Consider the following 18,005-nt stretch of genomic DNA (forward strand, 5'->3'; position numbering starts at 1 on the left):
GGGGTCCCCTGACTCCAGCACCCCCCGCGTGTGAGGATAAAGCAAATCGGAAAATGAATGCATGTATAAAATAACTCCTTAAAGTTACAGATTATTTCATTTGGGGCGGGGTGGGGGGCGTGGAAAAGTAGTACTGTATTACTTTTGTATAAAAGATTTGGCGACCTCTAGTGGCATTCCATAAATAATACAACCGTCATTTACTCCTTGAAATGTATAACGTTCTTTTCATGACACACAAGTGTGATTGGGTAAGACCAGTAGACTATCAATGTACTTAAAAAATATATACGGATCCAGAGGATTATATTTTGTGCAAACACCTGACGAAATAAAATTGAGTAAATTCAATACTTCACATCATTTTTTTGACAGCATAGGTGTCCTGATTTGACACGCTAAATCAAAGCTAACCCACATTAGTTAAAGGGTGTTTTGATCGCTCCCCACAGGACGGAGATGCTGATTGATGACGACGACAACGGTGTGGAGAAGAGCGGAAGCGTCTCTGTGCCCGACTCAGGGGGCTCCGTGGTTTTGGGACGAGACAAGTTCAAAGGCTGCATCTCCAACCTCTACACCAGACGGTGATTGCAGTTGGCGAGTCGCGCTGGCTGTGGTCCGTTGCATGTTTTTAACGCCGTGTTTCTTTTTATACCCGCAGGCCCAGCCATCGTTACAAGCCTGAGGACTTCACCAACTTCAAGTCGTCCGGAGACGTCCTGTTGGACGTGTGCACCCCCGACAGTCCTGTCCAACAGATGCTCTCTCATATGCCCAAAAAGGTGAGCATTGCTCTTGCGCTCTGTCAACACGCATTTCTACACAAATACCGATTCACAAAGCTCGTGGCTTTGCAAATCTAACTGTAAAAATTGTAAATACTGAACAGGTTCAACTTTTACAATTGTCAGGGAGAAGGCTATTAGTTTGGAGACAGCCGATAGCCAGGCCTTTGCTAGCTTAAATCGAAAAGGAAACATGAAACATGAAATTTGGGAGGCACATCAGTCTTGAAAAAAGAGCAGATTTCTTGGCCAAGATGGTAGGAGTGGCACATCAACAACAGCGTTTGCGCCATTGAGTTGCGCATAACGGGCAAAATTCCTGTTCTATTGGGCCCATCCCTGGTGCTTACGGCTGTCAAAATGTCTGCCTTGATGTGTTTGACTGACTTTATTTTGCTGCCTTATTTCCAGAGATGAACGAGAAGGAGGAGCCAAAAGACCTGCTGACAAGAGTCTAACCCTAATATTGTGCCACACTTCTTCCCTTTGCTGTCATTCATTTAATAAAAGCAACACGTTGCATGAATTTCTGGACCTTCATAAATCCTTCCAAATATAATATAATAAATATTCAACATGATGTTTTATGTTTTTTTTTCAGCTATTCCTATGCTTAAACAACACTTATAAATAACAAGCCTGACTGAAATCATCTCATTGTCTCTTTCTTCCATGTTAACCGTAACATACAAGCATTCCATCAATGGAATTCATTTACCAGTTTGATTATAAGTTTGATATTAACATGGTTCACGTGCCTGACTTGTGCAGGTAGTTTGGGTTCACTTACCTCTTGGTGATGACTAGATTAGGGTATTGAAAATGGATGGATGAATATGAAGTAAACGTTTGAGTTTCTCACATCATAAATCCTCATCATCCTTATGTGACCATAATCCGATTTTTATTTGTATTTTTTCTGGACACACAAGAGCCCACTCCCCATCCCCAATATAAATATCAAATATTTTCAAAATCTGCATCGTACCTAAAAAATTAAAAAATGTTTGGAAGTATTTACGTTTTGATTAAGTAACAATATATGACAGCGTTGCTAGTAAAGTTCAGATAGGGTTCAGATACTTTGCTTATAAATGCTTCTGAATCCCAAGTGGGTAAAGATATCCGATTCCAGTGTGTGTTCTTGACCCACATGGATTGAACTGCATAAACTTGACAGATATGATCCGTAATGGTGGATTAACATCGCAGATCGTCATAGTGTGAAACACGAGCTGCCACCTGCTTGGAAATACCAAAAATAAACATCCCTAGGTTCCTTAAAGTCGATTCTTTTTGGGACTTCCAAGGCTGGAATATTATATTATGTTGCTCTTTGCATCATTTGCTTTGCACCTCCCATACAAAATAGAACAAACGTTTTATGCGGTTTGCCATTTTTTTTTCTACTGGATTTAACACAATGAAAGGAGGGATCAGATCACAATTGTTTATACATACATACAGCATACATATACATACAGACTGTATATATATATATATATTTTGGGGGGGGTAGTTGTATTAGTTATGTAAGATATAAATATTCTTACATAAGTAATACAACTATTAAAATATTAATTTTTTTAAAGAAATGCAAGTACAACTGAATCCAAACTTTCCACTTCAGAATATCCCAACAATAATCAACATACTTATCAAATCGTCTTTTATTGGAGGGATATATTTTAGAAGTAAATTGGCACATTTACAGAATTAACAAGTTCAAATGCATGGAAGCATACATAAAAAAAGTAATTGCGTGGCACCCCCCTTCCCCTCTCTCTCTCTCTCTCTCTCTCTCTCTCTCTCTCTCTCTCTCTCTCTCTCGCTCTGTATATATATATATATATATATATATATATATATATATATATATACACTGTATTTACAAACACTTGTTTTTTGTTCAATGTTCATCAATCCATCCATTTTGATGATTTAAATTAAAATACATATTTTTCAAGAGTCATACCATTGACTTAAATATTTGCTGTTTGTTGAGGTGAAAATTTGTAATCCGACAGTGTGTAAGATCACTTGCAACCGTTGTACTGTTTGTAGGACTTCCCAGCAGGCCGCATTGACAGGAAAGCCATTTGTCGATTTCTTAAAAGGGCCAGCTCTGATTGGAATCTTTCTGCTTTTGTTGAAGGAGGCGACGATGTCGCATGTGATGAATGAGAGCGCGTCTCCGTGCACGTTACCGGGCCTGGTGGCAGACGCGTATCACATGGGGGGGCCCGTGAGCCGCTTGAGCTACAGCCTGCCGCTGCAGGTGCTGCAGCCCAGGTGAGTCCCTTGGCAATGACATCTGAGGCAGCTGTATCAAAATGTTTTCATCTTTCATCGCAGTTACAATAAGTGTGAGACACAGATTGTTCACAGTTGATGTGTGCCTTGCGATTCCCTGGCAACCAACTCAGGGTGTGTCACGCCCACTGCCCGGAGTCGGCCGGGATAGGCTCCAGCATGCCCGCAATCCTTGTGACAATAAGCTCAGATCATGGATGGGTCCCTTTCGGACCCAGATCCCGTTTGGCAATTTTTGATCCGGCAGTTTTGAGAGTCACTGTTCATCATTCTTTCCCTCTAGGCCGCACTTCTCTCTGGACATCCGGACTCGATCTCCAGATGGCCTGTTGTTCTTCGCTGCAACAAGAGGAGGGAACTCTCACCTGGCTCTGTACATGTCCAAAGGGAGAATCAGACTGTCTGTGGGTAAATACAATGAGATCTTGAACAGGGAGAAGTACAACGATGGAAAGTGGCATTCAGTGAGTGGACATCCAAAATGACGTTTTGAATCTTAATCAGAATAGCCTAGCCTTGTTATTACCCAGACACACCTGACGCTCCACTGCACAACAACGGGTCTCATGTGTACGTAAAATGTCATGACGTACTTCCTGCAGGTGATGTTCAGTTTGGAGAAGAAGAAATTCCGCCTAGTGGTGGATGGGATACGAGCGCAGGACGGTCAGCTGAGCCCGGCGGACGTGGCCTCCATGAAGCACTTCATGTCGCCTGTGTTCTTGGGCAGTGCCCCGGACTACCTCCACAAAGAGTTGAAGGTACAGAATAACATAAAGATCACACATTTCGAGTCAAATACCGGTACTCAGTTTTTGGTTTTGCACTTTTTGTTACTTGTAGTCCAAGAACCTCCCAAAGCAAAGCGTGTCCGGCTGCGTGCGCCAGTTTAAAATGAACGGAGCGGCCATGCTGAATCCATCCACAAACCACGGAGCCGGCCCCTGTTTCGAGGGTCCCATTCAGAGGGGGGCCTACTTCTCGGGGAACGGCGCGCACGTCGTCGTCAGTGAGAGCTCGCTCATCAGCCCTGTGTGATATGTCATGATGCAGTCCAAACCGCAATACAGCTCAAATCAAGTCATACGCTCCACAGAATCTAATCAATCTGAATTCAAAGAATCTCACTCAATTATTTCACACCTATCAAATCATGACTCCTTCTTTGGACTTCCAGATGACTCCTTCGCTGTGGGATCCAGTTTTGAGCTTCTGTTTAACGTTCGCCCAAGGATGCCAACTGGACTCCTGCTGCACGTTGGCGATTCTAGCGGAGCTCAACAAGCTCAACATTATGTCAGTATATACCTGCTCAGAGGAGAGGTGAGGACTTACTGACACTACTGAGTACTTGGACAAAAAAAAAAGGACAATTTTGATCTTTTTAGGGCACCAGTCACTGCTTGGGTACAGTATAGGCGAGGACAGTGGTTTTTAACCTTTTTAGAGTTACCGAACCCAACCAGTTAATATGCACATTCACCGAACCCTTCTTGAGTGAAAAAGAAATATATATACAGTATTTTTTACAAATTCAAGATATTAAAAAACATACACATTTATTAAGAACAGAAAAAAGTAATAAAAATTTCAAGAGATAAGTACACTTTTTTTTTTTTAATTGTACGACAGTACTATCACGACAGTCACTCGTTGACTACCAAGCGGAAACAAATTCCCATGGCACTGATTGGACAAGCAATGTCATGTGATTATCTGCAGCCAGTGATGGCCAAGCAGGCGTGCCATAGCTAATTACCATGTTGAGTCGCGTGTGTCTTACCCTCCATGGCGGAGGCTCCGTCGAACCTCTGTGGTTTGATCGAAGCCACATTAAGAACCATTGCGCTAGAACCTGTTTTGTCCAATTTGGGAGTTTTTTTTTTTTTTAACATCTATAATCTATAATTTTGTGTGGAAGGTTACAGTGTTCTGCGTCCATATTGAATATTTGTTTTGTTCTTTTGCGATTTCCGTTTTATTTATATACGTTGTTTATTTATTTATATTATTATTATTATTATTATTTTTACAGGTGGTGGCCCTAGTGAACAACGGCAAAGGGGAGTTCATGGCATCCGTGCGGCCAAAAACGACACTCTGCGATGGAACTTTTCATAAAATTTCTGGTAAAATGCGATCTTCATCATCCTTGGATTTATTCCCTATAAACATTTCTACGTGCATAGACCACTTTTCATACAAATCTTTCAGTCATCAAGAGGAAGAATGTCGTGCAACTGCACGTGGACACAGTGGACACATACAAGATCGGACCTCCATCTACCACTGCCACTCTGACCAAATATCCCCTCTATGTGGGGGGTGCTCCTGGTGAGTTCCTGTCTACTTTTCAAAGCGTTTCCACAATGTGGACAAAAGTATTGGCTCACCTCTGTGCCTGAAAGTAGGATAGACACAGTTCTGCAGTTCTCTTGTACATAGAAAATCCCACAGATAAACCTAGAGAATGGGAGGTTTTCTGTGAGGTCAGAGCAGTGTTGGAAAAAAAAACACGCCATGGGATGAAAAGTGATTATTTGATAAAGCATACAGCATATGTCTGAAACGAAGACAGCCCATTAACCTAAACATTTTAAAAATGACAAGAAGGAACATACGTGTTTTCTTACAGGACAGACGATATGAGAATTTATTGGAAAATGTCATGTCAACAGGTAACATAAATGTAAATAAATGATTGGATGGTATTGTCAGTTAGGCTTTTTCTAAATATTTCCACACCAAATACATCCAAACGTGACTTTTTGGACCTCGCTGTTTTGAGCACTGGGAACCAAAAAAAACCGAAGTAATTTTCTCAAATTGTTCCCATGAAGTTGGAAGCATCCAACGCAGCACGTTTCAATGTAACGTAAAAAGCCCGGGTAAAAGCGATCTCTGTCACATAGTTAAACGAAAAGCCCGTTATGAATTGAAATGCTTCACATGCCGAGTTTACCGCTCTCTACACAGAAGAGATGTCATTGCTGCGGACGCCGCCCGTCACCAAGTCCTTTGTGGGCTGCATCCAGGACATGAAGATCAACGGCGAGTCCGTCGTGTTCGCCAGATTGCACTCGGTGGTCGGGCCTGTCAACCTCAAGGAATGTCCAGGCTGAAGCACAACTGCAGCATTATTATTATTTTTTTTTTTTGGCCAAAACTTGGGACCACCTCCAAACAACGATGTGCAATTTGTTACCAAGAGGACAGGGAATGTTTTTCACTATGTATATACGGTATGGTGTGTGTGTGTGTGTCTGTGTGTGTGTATGGATGTATTTATTTTAAAAATCATGTGCAGCACCAACTCATCATTGCATCTACTTTTTATTTTATTTTTTTTTGTGGATGGGTGGTTGCAGAAGGGAGAGTATGTAGTGTACAGTGCAGTACATAACACAGCACTTTAAGATCATTTCTGATATATATAAATCAACCAGTTCGGAATGTACCCTGCCTACTGCCCGAAGACAGCTGGTATGGGCTCCAGCACATGCCGCAACTCTCATGAGGATAAGCGTGTTAGAAAGTAAGTGTGTGTGTGTGTGTGTGTGTGTGTGTGTGTGTGTGTGTGTGTGTGTGTGTGCGTGTGCGTGTGCGCGTGCACGTGCGCATTGGCGGCCCGGTGGTCCATTGGTTAGCGCGTCAACCTCACCGTGCAGAGGTACAAGGGTCCATCCCAGCTCCGGCCTTCCTGTGTGGGGTTTGTGTCTTTTCTCCAGGTTAATTGAACACTCGAAATTGTCCCTAGGTGTGTGATTATGAGTGTAGATGGTTGTTCGTCTCTGTGTGTCCTGCGATTAGCTCGCAACCAATTCAGGGTGTCCTCGCCTACTGCCTGAAGACAGATGGGATAGGCTCCAGCACCCTTGTGTGGATAAAGCGGATCAAAAAATGGATTTTTATATGTGTGTGTGTGTGGAGATGGAAAATGGTTGAACCTAAATATGTATGCATCAATACTTTGCAGTCAATGGTGCTCGCTACTTTCCCGTTTGGCATGTTTGATTCCTATTGCATTTTTAAGGTCCCCACAAAGGCCAAGAAATCACATTTATGACCCCAGTTTCCATTTTTATGCATTCCTTTTGCATGCATTCTTCCGAGTGGTTCTCAATGTGGTTTACAGTGGACAACAGCGTGTCCTGAGTTAAGTATAGTTGAAGACTGAAAATGGAACAATACACACCCAAAAAAGATATAGATGCATGATTCAGACAGTGTTTGCATCTGAGTGCAAAAGAGAAAAAAAAAGATGAAAATAAATTCATTACAATTTGATTTTTCTTGGGATTAATTTAAAAATTGCATTCCTGTTTTGTAACCACTGGTTTGTAAAGCATTTTTTAATCTCGCCAATTAAATTACTTCATAAATTATTACTGAAATCTCTGTGCTTTTCTTATGTTCATCTGAAATTAATAACCATGGTTGACACTTGGTGGAGTTTTCTTCCGGGGAAATCCATCAACCTGTCTTTTAGATCCAATTATCACATCACTTTAAAAAACATTTTTTGGATTCTTTGAGGAACAGATTTTAAATATAGCCAATTGCTCTCTTCAGACGGGTGTATTCCCTGCCACCTTTTTTGGTGGTGAAACGCCTTCAAAAGATACAATCCTACAAAACATACAAATAATATTTTAGGGAAATATCAGTCTGATTTTAAGGATGAACAGTGTACAGTGACAGCTCTTTTAAATATTTTAAATGATAACAGGTGCAATGTCAACATTTGGTCTTGGTACTACTGGATGCAAGCAATGCTTTTGATACGGTAGTTCACCACATTTTATTAAACAGACTCACAGACAGATGTTTCTTTTTAATTTTGGATACCTGTTCCTCCAGAGTCCATGAAATGTGGGGTTCCCAACGTTCAATTTTAGACCCAATACTTTTGAATCTTTCCATGCTTCCCCATTAAACAAATGTGTGCTTCAAGGCGCACAAAAAATGGATGAACAACACAACTGCCGTATCGTGGAAAAGCATTTAATTCATACAGTGGAAACTGCACACTCGCGTGTCAGTCTCCATGGAATCACCTCTTCACGTATTAAGGGTTTTCTTTCAATATTTTTCTTTTTTGTAATTTATTAAAAAATAAATTTTACGTAGAAATATCGGTGTATTTATAATGGGCTTCAGTTGTGTACAGTTAATAATTTATTTTTTATTGCTCATCGTATAATTTCACGTTGTCTGGGAGGGAATCGTTGTATTAAACAACACGTATTGAGTGACGTCTTCCAACTACAACCACGCCCACTCGGATGGTACATTTAAAAGCTTGCACGTAATTATGTGAATAATCAAAGTGCACGCTAACTATTCTTTTATTGTCCGTTTCTATATGTCCTTCATACTTTGTGTATCCTCCGATGTTCATGAGTGAGTAAAAGATGTGACGTCGTATAATCAAGGATACTTTACGTACAGTAAATAGGGATCATCACAAATGCTACCGTAGTTGTCCAAATTCCAACAATACGTCAAGGCACCACACTTCCTGCACTGACTGCAACTGACTGGAACACAAACCGGCAGCTACGCTGAGTGTCGACCGTCGAGCCGGTCAGAGGCGACTGAAAGCGGCATCCTAACGTCACCAGAGGCCGATAACTGTTTACTGACAAGGCAGTAGTCGTACGAAATCGACATGGACTCGTCTGATCGGAACTGCGCCACTGGCTGAGATTGTATTGCCTGGAAGTAAAGTGAGCAGACAGCGCGCGCGCAGCCCTGCCTTGCCGCCGCCATCCAAGCAGCCTCTCGCGGCCACACTCGGCCTAGCGCCACCGCACACCCGGTGTTGCCCAACTTCAATGGCGGCTCCGACGGAAGCCGCCGTGGAAGACGACGAAAGGGAGCCTTTCGAAGATGCCGAACTGGCGCTGAAAGGCATCAACATGCTTCTGAATAATGGCTTCAAGGAGAGCGACAAGCTTTTCAGAGCGTACAGGTGAGCGTCTGTTGTCACGTTGCCAGCCGTATCCATTCAAGTCACTCCCTGCTTCCGTTGTTGTGTTACGTGTTGCATTTTTCGTTAAGTTTCCTGCCTGTCGGTGACACCGCTTACAAGATGAGCACGTCAAGATGTTACCTTTGTTTGTGTAAATAGTATCTGACAATTGTCTGTTACAATACAGTGGACAGAGACTGGCCCGGCCGACGAATAGCGGAGATCCACGAATAATTGCCCCCCTTTATAATTGCATTTTGTAAAAATAAAATAAAATAAAATCTTGAATAAGCAGGTCCAGTAAATCCCTCTCGGAGACTATGTTCCAGAACACAACCCCAATAAATCAAATCCACGATGTAGAAACACATTAATATTATTATTATTATTATCATCATCATCACCATTATTGTAATTATTATTAATATCACATTTACAGCTCTTTTAACTTTTTAAGGTCTTTAAAGGGGAAGCCAAGTCAAAAATGTTTTTTTTGCAATATGAATTCGCAAGATGAATTGTTGTATTGGCTTTGCCCACAGTTTGTTCAACAGCTCTGATCTCAGCTTCAAAATAGTTTTCCCAAAGACAGCTGTCTGGTCTTCATGTTTGCTTAGCAGCAAATGCTGTTTTCACAGGTAAAACCCAAAGCCAAAAACAAACACTATCTAATGTATAAGCAATCAATTTAAAAGGCAACATTTGAGCTACTAGAAACACCCACCGGCCACGTTGCAATACTTTTGCTCACTTGAAAAGTGGATAGCTTCAAACAAAAGGTGCTCTGCATCTCGATTTTAAATACCATGAAATAGAAGCTGCACCTCTCAACTTTTTTTCTCATATGCATCTGTTGATCTGAAAGCCAAACGTCTTGAGTGTACAACCATAATGAAAGAACAGCTGTTCCAATTTTTGGAGTGGACTTTTCAGAAGGCTCCCTGCGCTTGAAGTGTCTGCCTGTTGCGCTTGTCTCCTTGCAAAAGAAGTCATCCGCCCTGTGTAATCGTATTATAATTTCCCCTTATTCACAAGTTCCTTTGCAACATTCAGTTCCTGACTTCATCGCTCGCCATCACTGTCTGGCTCATCTATCGCAGCGCCATCTGACAGGTCACAAGAAGACATGTTTGTTTTGTTCAAAGAGCCTCCAGCGAATGTTTACACACCAGCGTTGTACTGATGATGTTCAAACAGCCCCGTGACATGCCAAAACATCCGTATCCACACAATAATCATCTTGTCTGCTTTTTCTCGATGTGTGCTTTGCTATACGTGAGCAGCAAAGCATTTTTAAATGAATGCATTGAGTGCATCTGAGAAAACTGTATTCCACGTGTGTGTGTCTCGAGTTGTGCTCGTTCAGAGTTAGTATTTCAAAAACTAGCGGCTGGCTTTTTTTTCTCCTCAGAGTATTGTTGTTGTTATTATTATTATTGTTTTTTTGTTTTGTTTTTTTTTTAATTGTGGGTGGTTTTTAACCTTGAAGTTAATGACACACAAAGCAAGTAAGTGGGGCATAGGTCACTATTTCAGGAAATGCAGGAGAGACAATTAAATGTTCCTTATTAGATTTCCGGTTACTTATTAGACTTGTCTTGATCCAATCATGTGATCAGAAATCGGGGCTGATCTCATGATTTTCAGCTGATCGGCGTTGGCTGCAAAAGATCAGATTTGTAGATTTTGTTAATTTCTAAAGACGAGTATTTTTTTTTTTAATTTGAAACAAGACTGACTTACAGTCATATAAAAAAAATCATTTTGGGATAGCTTTTTTTTTTCTTAATAAATTAAGCCAATTAAGACGAACACTTTTTTCTCTTCGTAATGCATTGCCAAGGTATCGGATCGAGACTTGGTGTTGGCAGATACTTAAAATGAAATAGCTCTTACTCAGACTGTGGTGCATAAAAATACGATCGACACGTCTCGACCATTTATCTTCTCCCAAGATCCCAAAAGCTGAAAAAAGTACCATTCTGGGTATATATTTTTAAGTACAGTCATCCCTTATTTTTCGTGGTCAATGGTGACCAGAAAATATCCAAATATTTGTTCAAATACCACTTCTATCAATCAATCAATCAAATCAATCAAATAAAAACAAGACAGCAGTACTTATTGTGCCACCTACCCGCATACGGGTATCACGACGCAACCTTCATGTGTGTCGCTTCATATGTCGTGTCCCTCTGTAATTCAGTGTTAAACTGTTGGTTACGTAAAGTTGAAGCAAAATGGAATGTGGTTCTGTGATTCATTGATGGTTTTGTTTTGTTTTTTTGGTCCCACAGGAACCACAGTCCTCTCATGAGCTTCGGTGCTAGTTTTGTCAGTTTTCTGGTGAGTCAACGCCACACACATACAAGTTGCTTACCTTTTGTGGGTTAAATTAATCGGAGCGTTTCACGAAGTACATAATTATTGCAGTGAATGGTTAATCATTGTCTCTTTATTTAGTCCTAGGTTTGTCTTTTGTTTTTTTCAAGTGCAGTCTGCCAAGTCAAATTTCTGTGATCGATTCCAACGTGACAGAGTCATGTTTAGTTGCGGCAGTGTTGTTGCTTCTCGTGCAAATGTCTCCTCATACAAATACATTGGGGCCAATAATTATTTGGCAACTTAAAAATGTGCAAGTTCAAGTTGTGTGAAACCAACCCTTAAACCAGGATTACAATGTTTTGGGTCACTTTCACTGAGCATGGACATGTTTCCCCTAAAATGTAAACCCGATTTCTGTCTTTGACTTAGTTTGATTTTGCTGTGTAGAATGCCATGATGACTTTTGAAGAGGAGAAGATGCAGCAGGCGTCAGAAGACCTCAAAACAACAGAGAGGTTGTGCGAAAGCGAAAATGCCGGCGTCTTCCAAACCCTGAAAAACAAGATGAAGCGCTCTGTGAGTCGGGACTGTTGAAATATAAGGGGACATAATTTGTTTTATTTTTCTCTCTGTAAAAATGCTGTCTTAAAAGCTTTAGTCAAAATTCCCAAAGGAGCCCAAATTACATCACACTGAAATCACACTCACTGAAATTAGCCCCTTTTTAGGGGTCAGCCCTGTTCCGTGCAATGTGAGCGGCTTTTATCCTGTCCCATGTTCGAATGAGTCTGACTTTTGGGAAAAAATGAGGACAGATTCGGAATCAGCGCAACAACATCATTGAGAAATATGTACTTACATCTATGATTGGAAAAAATTAAAATACAGTAAGCATTTGACCAAGTGTCATTGTTAGTTGTAGCCCTAAATAAATATTGACTTGTTTGTTGAATTTTATACTTGCTGGGTGGGCGGGACTATTTGTATCCAAGCCATTACAAAGCCGATCCTCCATAATGATTCTCAAAAGTGATTCTTAAACTTTCCCAGTTGTCTCGTGTGTGTTTGCCCTTCTGGTTTGAACATTGCGAATTATTTCTAATGTGAGCAGGCGGACTCTCGGAGGTCAGCGGTGGCCGCCGTGGAACGACTCCAGAGGCAGATCATCATTGCCGATTGCCAGGTTTACCTCGCCGTGCTAGCTTTCACCAAACAAGAACTCTCTGGTAAATTCGTGGGTGGGTGGGGGGGGGGGGATACAGCATTTACAGACCAATTAAACTGCTTTGTGACTGTGAGGAACTCCCAAGTGATATTTGAATCCCATTTTCCTCTTTCACACTCCACAGGATACATCAAAGGAGGATGGATCCTCCGTAAAGCCTGGAAAGTTTACGACAAATGTTACAGCGACATCACGCAGTTGCAGGAGCGCAGCAGCAGGAGGAGGAGGAAAGCGTCCGAGCAGCAGGCCTCGTCATCGCCGCCCTGCGCCGCGTCGAGCCCTTCCCAGCGGCTGGACGTCGTTGGCGCCAAAGACCTGGACCGGATCAAAGGTTCGGTCAGCTTTGGCTATGGCCTCTTCCACCTCTGCATCTCCATGGTGCCACCGCACCTCCTCAAGATCGTCAACCTACTGGGCTTCCCCGGCGACCGTCTCCAAGGACTGTCGGCGCTGGCCTACGCCAGCGAGAGCAAAGATATGAAGGCTCCCTTAGCCACGTGAGTGTGTGTGTGACTGTTTGTGCACCTGGATTGCTGCAGTTCCCATGGATAGTCAGCGGGGCGAAGAGCCGGGTGATTTGGCAAAAAAAAAAAAGCAATCCAAAACAAAACAACAAATGCATTTCTGAAGGGATATTTCACATTGTACATTTTGGTATTTCTTACATATTTTAAATATTGTTTTTAAAATGTCTAAATCTGTACTGAAAAGTTACCTAGAGTAACTCGCATCAAGTATTGTAAATAAAAAAACTTTAAGAACATGAACAGCAAAAATAAATACATTACTCAGCATTACAGCAAATAATATCAAAGGTCTCGTCAGACAACATTTGCTCCGTGAACAGAGGCTTTGAAGGAGAGCCGCGCATTGTAAATTTAAATAAGCGTCCCACGTCACGCCATTGTTGTGAAATGAAACATTACATTTTCGTGTTTTACCTGTTGTCACGCACATTTCCGCCATGTTTAATTCAGGAAATATGTTCACATGGAATCACTGCGACTGACCTGAAAATCATTGCAATTGCTCATCAAAAATTCGTTCCAGCCCTAGCAGGACCTCTATAATGGTTGAACAAGTGGGAATTGGACCAAGTATTTAGGGAAAAATATAGCTATGGGAAAATGAAGATTCAAATTTGTTTCATGAACCAATTGTTGTTTTTTACTCCTCTAGATGGCACTGTCGATGTACAGAAAGATGTTTAAGAAATGGTCAATCAGTTTGCTTTCAGCAAAATGTTGAACAGAGAGCGCCATCTGAAGGACTCAATAAACACAACAGCTGGTTCATGAAGCATCCTGAAGTCTTATTTGCCCATCACTAAAATGATATGCTTTTAAAGGAGACGTACGCTAATGTCCTGGCAGTAAAGACTATTTTTATGTGTTCAGCCTTGGCGGATGTCTATGCACTACTGACTGATTTTGTTTGCCTCTTTTTAGCCCAAGTGTGATGTTATTTTTGCTGACGTTTCTGTATTCTCATATGTCCTGCAACAGCTTGGCCCTCCTGTGGTACCACACAGTAGTGCAGCCCTTCTTCGCCCTGGATGACAGCGACACTCACTCGGGCCTGGCGGAGGCCAAAGCCATTCTTCGACAGAGAGAGACCACTTACCCCAACTCGTCGCTCTTCATGTTCTTTAAAGGCAGAGTGCAACGTCTTGAGGTGAGCACCTGTCTGTAGCCCAACACACAAGCACACTCACACCCACTTCATGGTGTGCTAAAAATGCAACACTGTGTCACAAACGCTTCACCGGACTTGTCGTTTGTGCGCAGAGCCAGATGAGCGCCGCCTTGACGTCCTTCAACAGCGCTTTACAGCTGGCCTCGGAGCAGCGGGAGATCCAGCATGTGTGTTTGTATGAAATTGGTAAGGATTTGCCACGGTCGATAAACTTCATTCTTACATGAACACACATGAACAAAATAGTGGATTCCCCCTCTGTTAATGAAAGAAAAGTCCACAGTGGTCACAGAAATAAGTTGAATCTGATAGACGTATTAATAAATGAAAATGACACTCTTGGTTTCCAAATTCTGGAACAGTGGTTCTTAACCTGAGTTCGGTGAATCAGTCCCAGGGGTTCGACGGAGCCTCTGCCATGGAGGTTCAGACATACCCGACTCAAGATGTCAATTAATTTTGACACGCCCGCTTGGCCATTGCTGGCTGCAGATGATCACATGAATTTGCTTGTCCAATCAGTGCTGCGGGAAATTTAGTTCGCTTCGTGATACAATTAAAAAATAGCTACACTTATGCCATGTACCGGTACTTTTATTTACTTTTTGCTGTTTTTAATAAATGTGTGTTTGTTTGTTTTTGAATGTCTCTGAATTTGTAAAAAAATAAAATTAAAAAATCTAGTTTTTATTCTTCACTAATGAAGGGTTCGGTGAACGTGCATATGAACCGGTTGGGTTCGGTACCTCTAACAAGGTTAACAACCACTGTTCTAGAAAGACAATTCATAGGCAGGGTCCTTCAAAGGCTCCTCCTCACATAGCCTCAGTGGACCGCATAAACCACAACCAATTTGGACATCACATGCGGTTGAGTCGCGATGGAAGTACCACTGTGTGTATCACACTAAACATGGACCAGAGAAAGCAATGGAGAGAGTTTTCCCAGGAGATTAGGAAGCAAATTGTAGACAAGCATGTTAAAGGTAAATTCTATAAGACCATCTCCAAGCTGCTTGTTGTTCCTGTGACTACAGTTGCTCATATAATTCAGAAATTTAACTGCCACGGGATTGAAGCCCACCACCCGAGTAGTTCGTAGAAGTTGTCATCGGTGCGTTTGGCTTTTCATCCTTCTGTTGTATGTTTGCTAGGGTGGTGCAACATGATCGAGCTGAACTACTCGGAGGCGTTCAAGGCCTTTGAGCGTCTGAAAAACGAGTCTCGCTGGTCTCAGTGCTACTATGCATATTTGACTGCAGGTACCAACCCTCCTTGTGTCCCACATTGTTTGAATAGGCCCCTAGAAATTTTGATTTTTTTTTTTCAGTTTGTCAAGGAGCCATGGGTGACCTGCAGGGGGCCTCGGGAGTTTTCAACGATGTCCAAAAGCTCTTTAAACGCAAGAACAATCAAATTGAGCTGTTCTCCATGAAGAAAGTGAGTGGACTTAATGTACCGTATCAACCAATATTGTTTTTTTATATATAGCAGAGTAAAATTCTGATGACTGATTAATCGGCCGATGAATTTTGTGCCAGGCTGAGAAGCTGAGGATGCCCAGTCTGTCCAAAGAACTGTGCATCCTCTCCATCATTGAGATTCTTTATCTGTGGAAAGCTCTCTGCAACTGCTCCACCAGCAAATTGCACACAATGATGCAAGGTACCACGCTAAACTTTGATAGTCATCTGCAGCTTGTTGTTTAAAAAAAAAGAAAAAAAGTGTGTACTATTTCTGTAGTCCTGCAGGCTATTGACGACGCCTCCTGCGCAGGGCTGAAAAACCTGCTCTTGGGAACTGTAAACAAATGCCTGCATAACAAGAAAGATGCTATTCAGGTCTTCACATCACTATTGATGATTATCATAATTCAATCCAAATACAAAGCTCATTTTGGAACTTGGCTTTTTGTGTTTGCAGTATTTCGAGGTGGCCTTGCGCGATGAGATGGGCCTGCTGAGCAACTCGTACGTGCAGCCTTATGCCTGCTACGAACTGGGCTGCATGCTCCTCAACGACTCCGAGGTAGGTAGAAAACTGTTGACTGATAAACTGTGAGAACATTTTAATGATTCTTTTTGCCTTTTGCAGATAAAACTAAAGACAAGTAAAAACTAAGAAATAAAATGCATGATGATTTTTTTCAAACATTGCAGTTGTGGATACATCTACTTGTGTGTGTTTAAAATTGATTTGATAACCCTTCTAAAAAAACTCAATTTAACAGTCCCACCACAATTGAATATATACTTTTGGCTTATGCATAGTTAATATTTGTAGTATTCAAAATGAATAATGAATGTATGGGGGATTTTACCTTATTTATTTATTTATTTTGAGCAATACATCAATTTTCAATACCGCCTATCCTGAAGAGGGTTGCGGGGAGTTGCTGTTGCCATTCCAGTTGACTTTGGGTGAAAGGCAGACTACACCCTGAACTGGTCACCTGTCAGTCCCAGGACACAAACGACCATTCACACCCGCATTCAATAAGTGGGAACCGATCCCACACTGTCCACACACAAGCCCGGTGTGTGTACCACTACACCATCAGCGACGTTACGGCTAATCGTGATTGTAATACCCACTGTGGTACTTCAAATCTCTTTTCTGTGAACCCATCGTGTCAGTGCCTCGCGTTGGATTATATTCTAAAGTGACTTTTTTTTCTTTCCCTCCCTAGTCTGCAGGCAAAGGCCACACGTTGATGCTTCAGGCGAAGGTATAACAATGTGTCGTAGCTATCAAGGGATTGTCCCGCATGCTGTTGGTTGTGACGCACATTTTGTCTTTTGCAGGAGGACTATGCAGGCTATGATTTTGAGAACAGGCTTCACGTACGGATCCACTCGGCTCTCGCCTTCATGCGAGCTGCGGCTCAACCTTGAAGTGTATTGACTTTAGCAGGAAAAAAAAGCCAAACAATAAGACCGTTTTAGGCCCAAGTGTTTGAAGTATTTGTTTTTGTGGCGTAATTTTGAAACTTATTCTGTGGTTTGCACAGAAAAGGTTTACTGATCTTTGCAATACACTGCACATTTTCCCCCATGTGGAAATGTTTTGCACGTCCTTGAAAACTTTTACAATTCACATGCACAACTGTACTCTATGCTGTGAACGAGATCCTCTTAGATAGTGTTTTAAGATATTAAAATTATTTTTATTGGAACCTTTAATGAGTTGTGATCTTTTGGTTTCACCAGCAGATGTTGTTCAGGGCGAAAAATAAGACCAGAAAGTCCAAATATCTCACTCAGGGTTCCCAGTCTTCCACTTGTTTTTTATTTATGGACCTAAATAAATTGAGAGCTTCGGGGCAATCAGCTCACCGAATTTCCCCGAAGTGATCTAATGATCATTATCGGGACTGATCGGAGACTGCGGGAACCAGGAAGGCATGTAGCCCGACAGCGGGTTAGAGTGGAAGGGCGCCAGGCGCATTTTCCGACAAAACTTAATTGGAAGGGTGGGGAAAGTGACATGCACAAATGAAATGAACACCACAGGTTAATTGTAACGTTTTTTTTAATTGATTTTAGAAGCTTTCCCTGAAAATTAACAACAATTAAGAACATAATTTTACTTTTATGGATTTTTTTATGAACTTTAAGGACCCGTGGGAACCCTGTAGAGTTTTCATGACCTACCTGGTAGTCGAATGCTTAGTGCATCAGCGTTGC

The 18,005-nt window shown here is 41.7% G+C and overlaps 2 protein-coding genes across 8 annotated transcripts in view; both read left to right on the top strand.

Moving 5' to 3' along the window:
* Positions 1–7,486, top strand: part of si:ch211-241e1.3 (laminin subunit alpha-3) — a 68,253-nt gene extending 60,767 nt beyond the window's left edge. For 3 of the 5 annotated variants that reach the window (XM_052087800.1, XM_052087802.1, XM_052087803.1), the window contains exons 67-76: positions 453–587; positions 665–785; positions 2,944–3,080; positions 3,385–3,565; positions 3,704–3,862; positions 3,945–4,110; positions 4,279–4,424; positions 5,137–5,230; positions 5,316–5,435; positions 6,078–7,486. In XM_052087800.1, the coding sequence (XP_051943760.1) occupies positions 453–587; positions 665–785; positions 2,944–3,080; positions 3,385–3,565; positions 3,704–3,862; positions 3,945–4,110; positions 4,279–4,424; positions 5,137–5,230; positions 5,316–5,435; positions 6,078–6,223 (1,405 nt within the window). In that variant the 3' untranslated portion in view covers positions 6,224–7,486. Of the gene's footprint in view, positions 1–452; positions 588–664; positions 786–1,199; positions 1,438–2,943; positions 3,081–3,384; positions 3,566–3,703; positions 3,863–3,944; positions 4,111–4,278; positions 4,425–5,136; positions 5,231–5,315; positions 5,436–6,077 lie in introns of those variants that run through there. The other 2 variants (XM_052087801.1, XM_052087804.1) reach the window with 2 other exon arrangements.
* Positions 7,487–8,416: 930 nt separating this feature from the next.
* LOC127616311 (tetratricopeptide repeat protein 39C-like) lies at positions 8,417–17,501 on the top strand. 3 transcript variants are annotated; one of them, XM_052087833.1, is made up of 14 exons: positions 8,417–9,075; positions 11,373–11,421; positions 11,848–11,976; positions 12,512–12,626; positions 12,750–13,122; positions 14,131–14,299; positions 14,413–14,506; positions 15,474–15,581; positions 15,650–15,759; positions 15,861–15,984; positions 16,063–16,160; positions 16,243–16,347; positions 17,009–17,047; positions 17,124–17,501. In XM_052087833.1, the coding sequence occupies exons 1-14, from the start codon at positions 8,939–8,941 to the stop codon at positions 17,211–17,213; spliced, it is 1,740 nt and encodes a 579-aa protein (XP_051943793.1). In that variant the 5' UTR covers positions 8,417–8,938; the 3' UTR covers positions 17,214–17,501. The 3 variants fall into 3 exon arrangements, with proteins under 3 accessions (XP_051943793.1, XP_051943794.1, XP_051943795.1); XM_052087834.1 differs by having other exon boundaries at positions 8,981–9,075; positions 11,830–11,976; XM_052087835.1 differs by lacking the exons at positions 8,417–9,075; positions 11,373–11,421; positions 11,848–11,976 and having other exon boundaries at positions 12,750–13,130.
* Positions 17,502–18,005: the final 504 nt, after the last annotated feature.

The sequence above is a fragment of the Hippocampus zosterae genome, chromosome 15 (genome assembly GCF_025434085.1).
Source record: "Hippocampus zosterae strain Florida chromosome 15, ASM2543408v3, whole genome shotgun sequence".
NCBI lineage: Eukaryota > Metazoa > Chordata > Actinopteri > Syngnathiformes > Syngnathidae > Hippocampus > Hippocampus zosterae.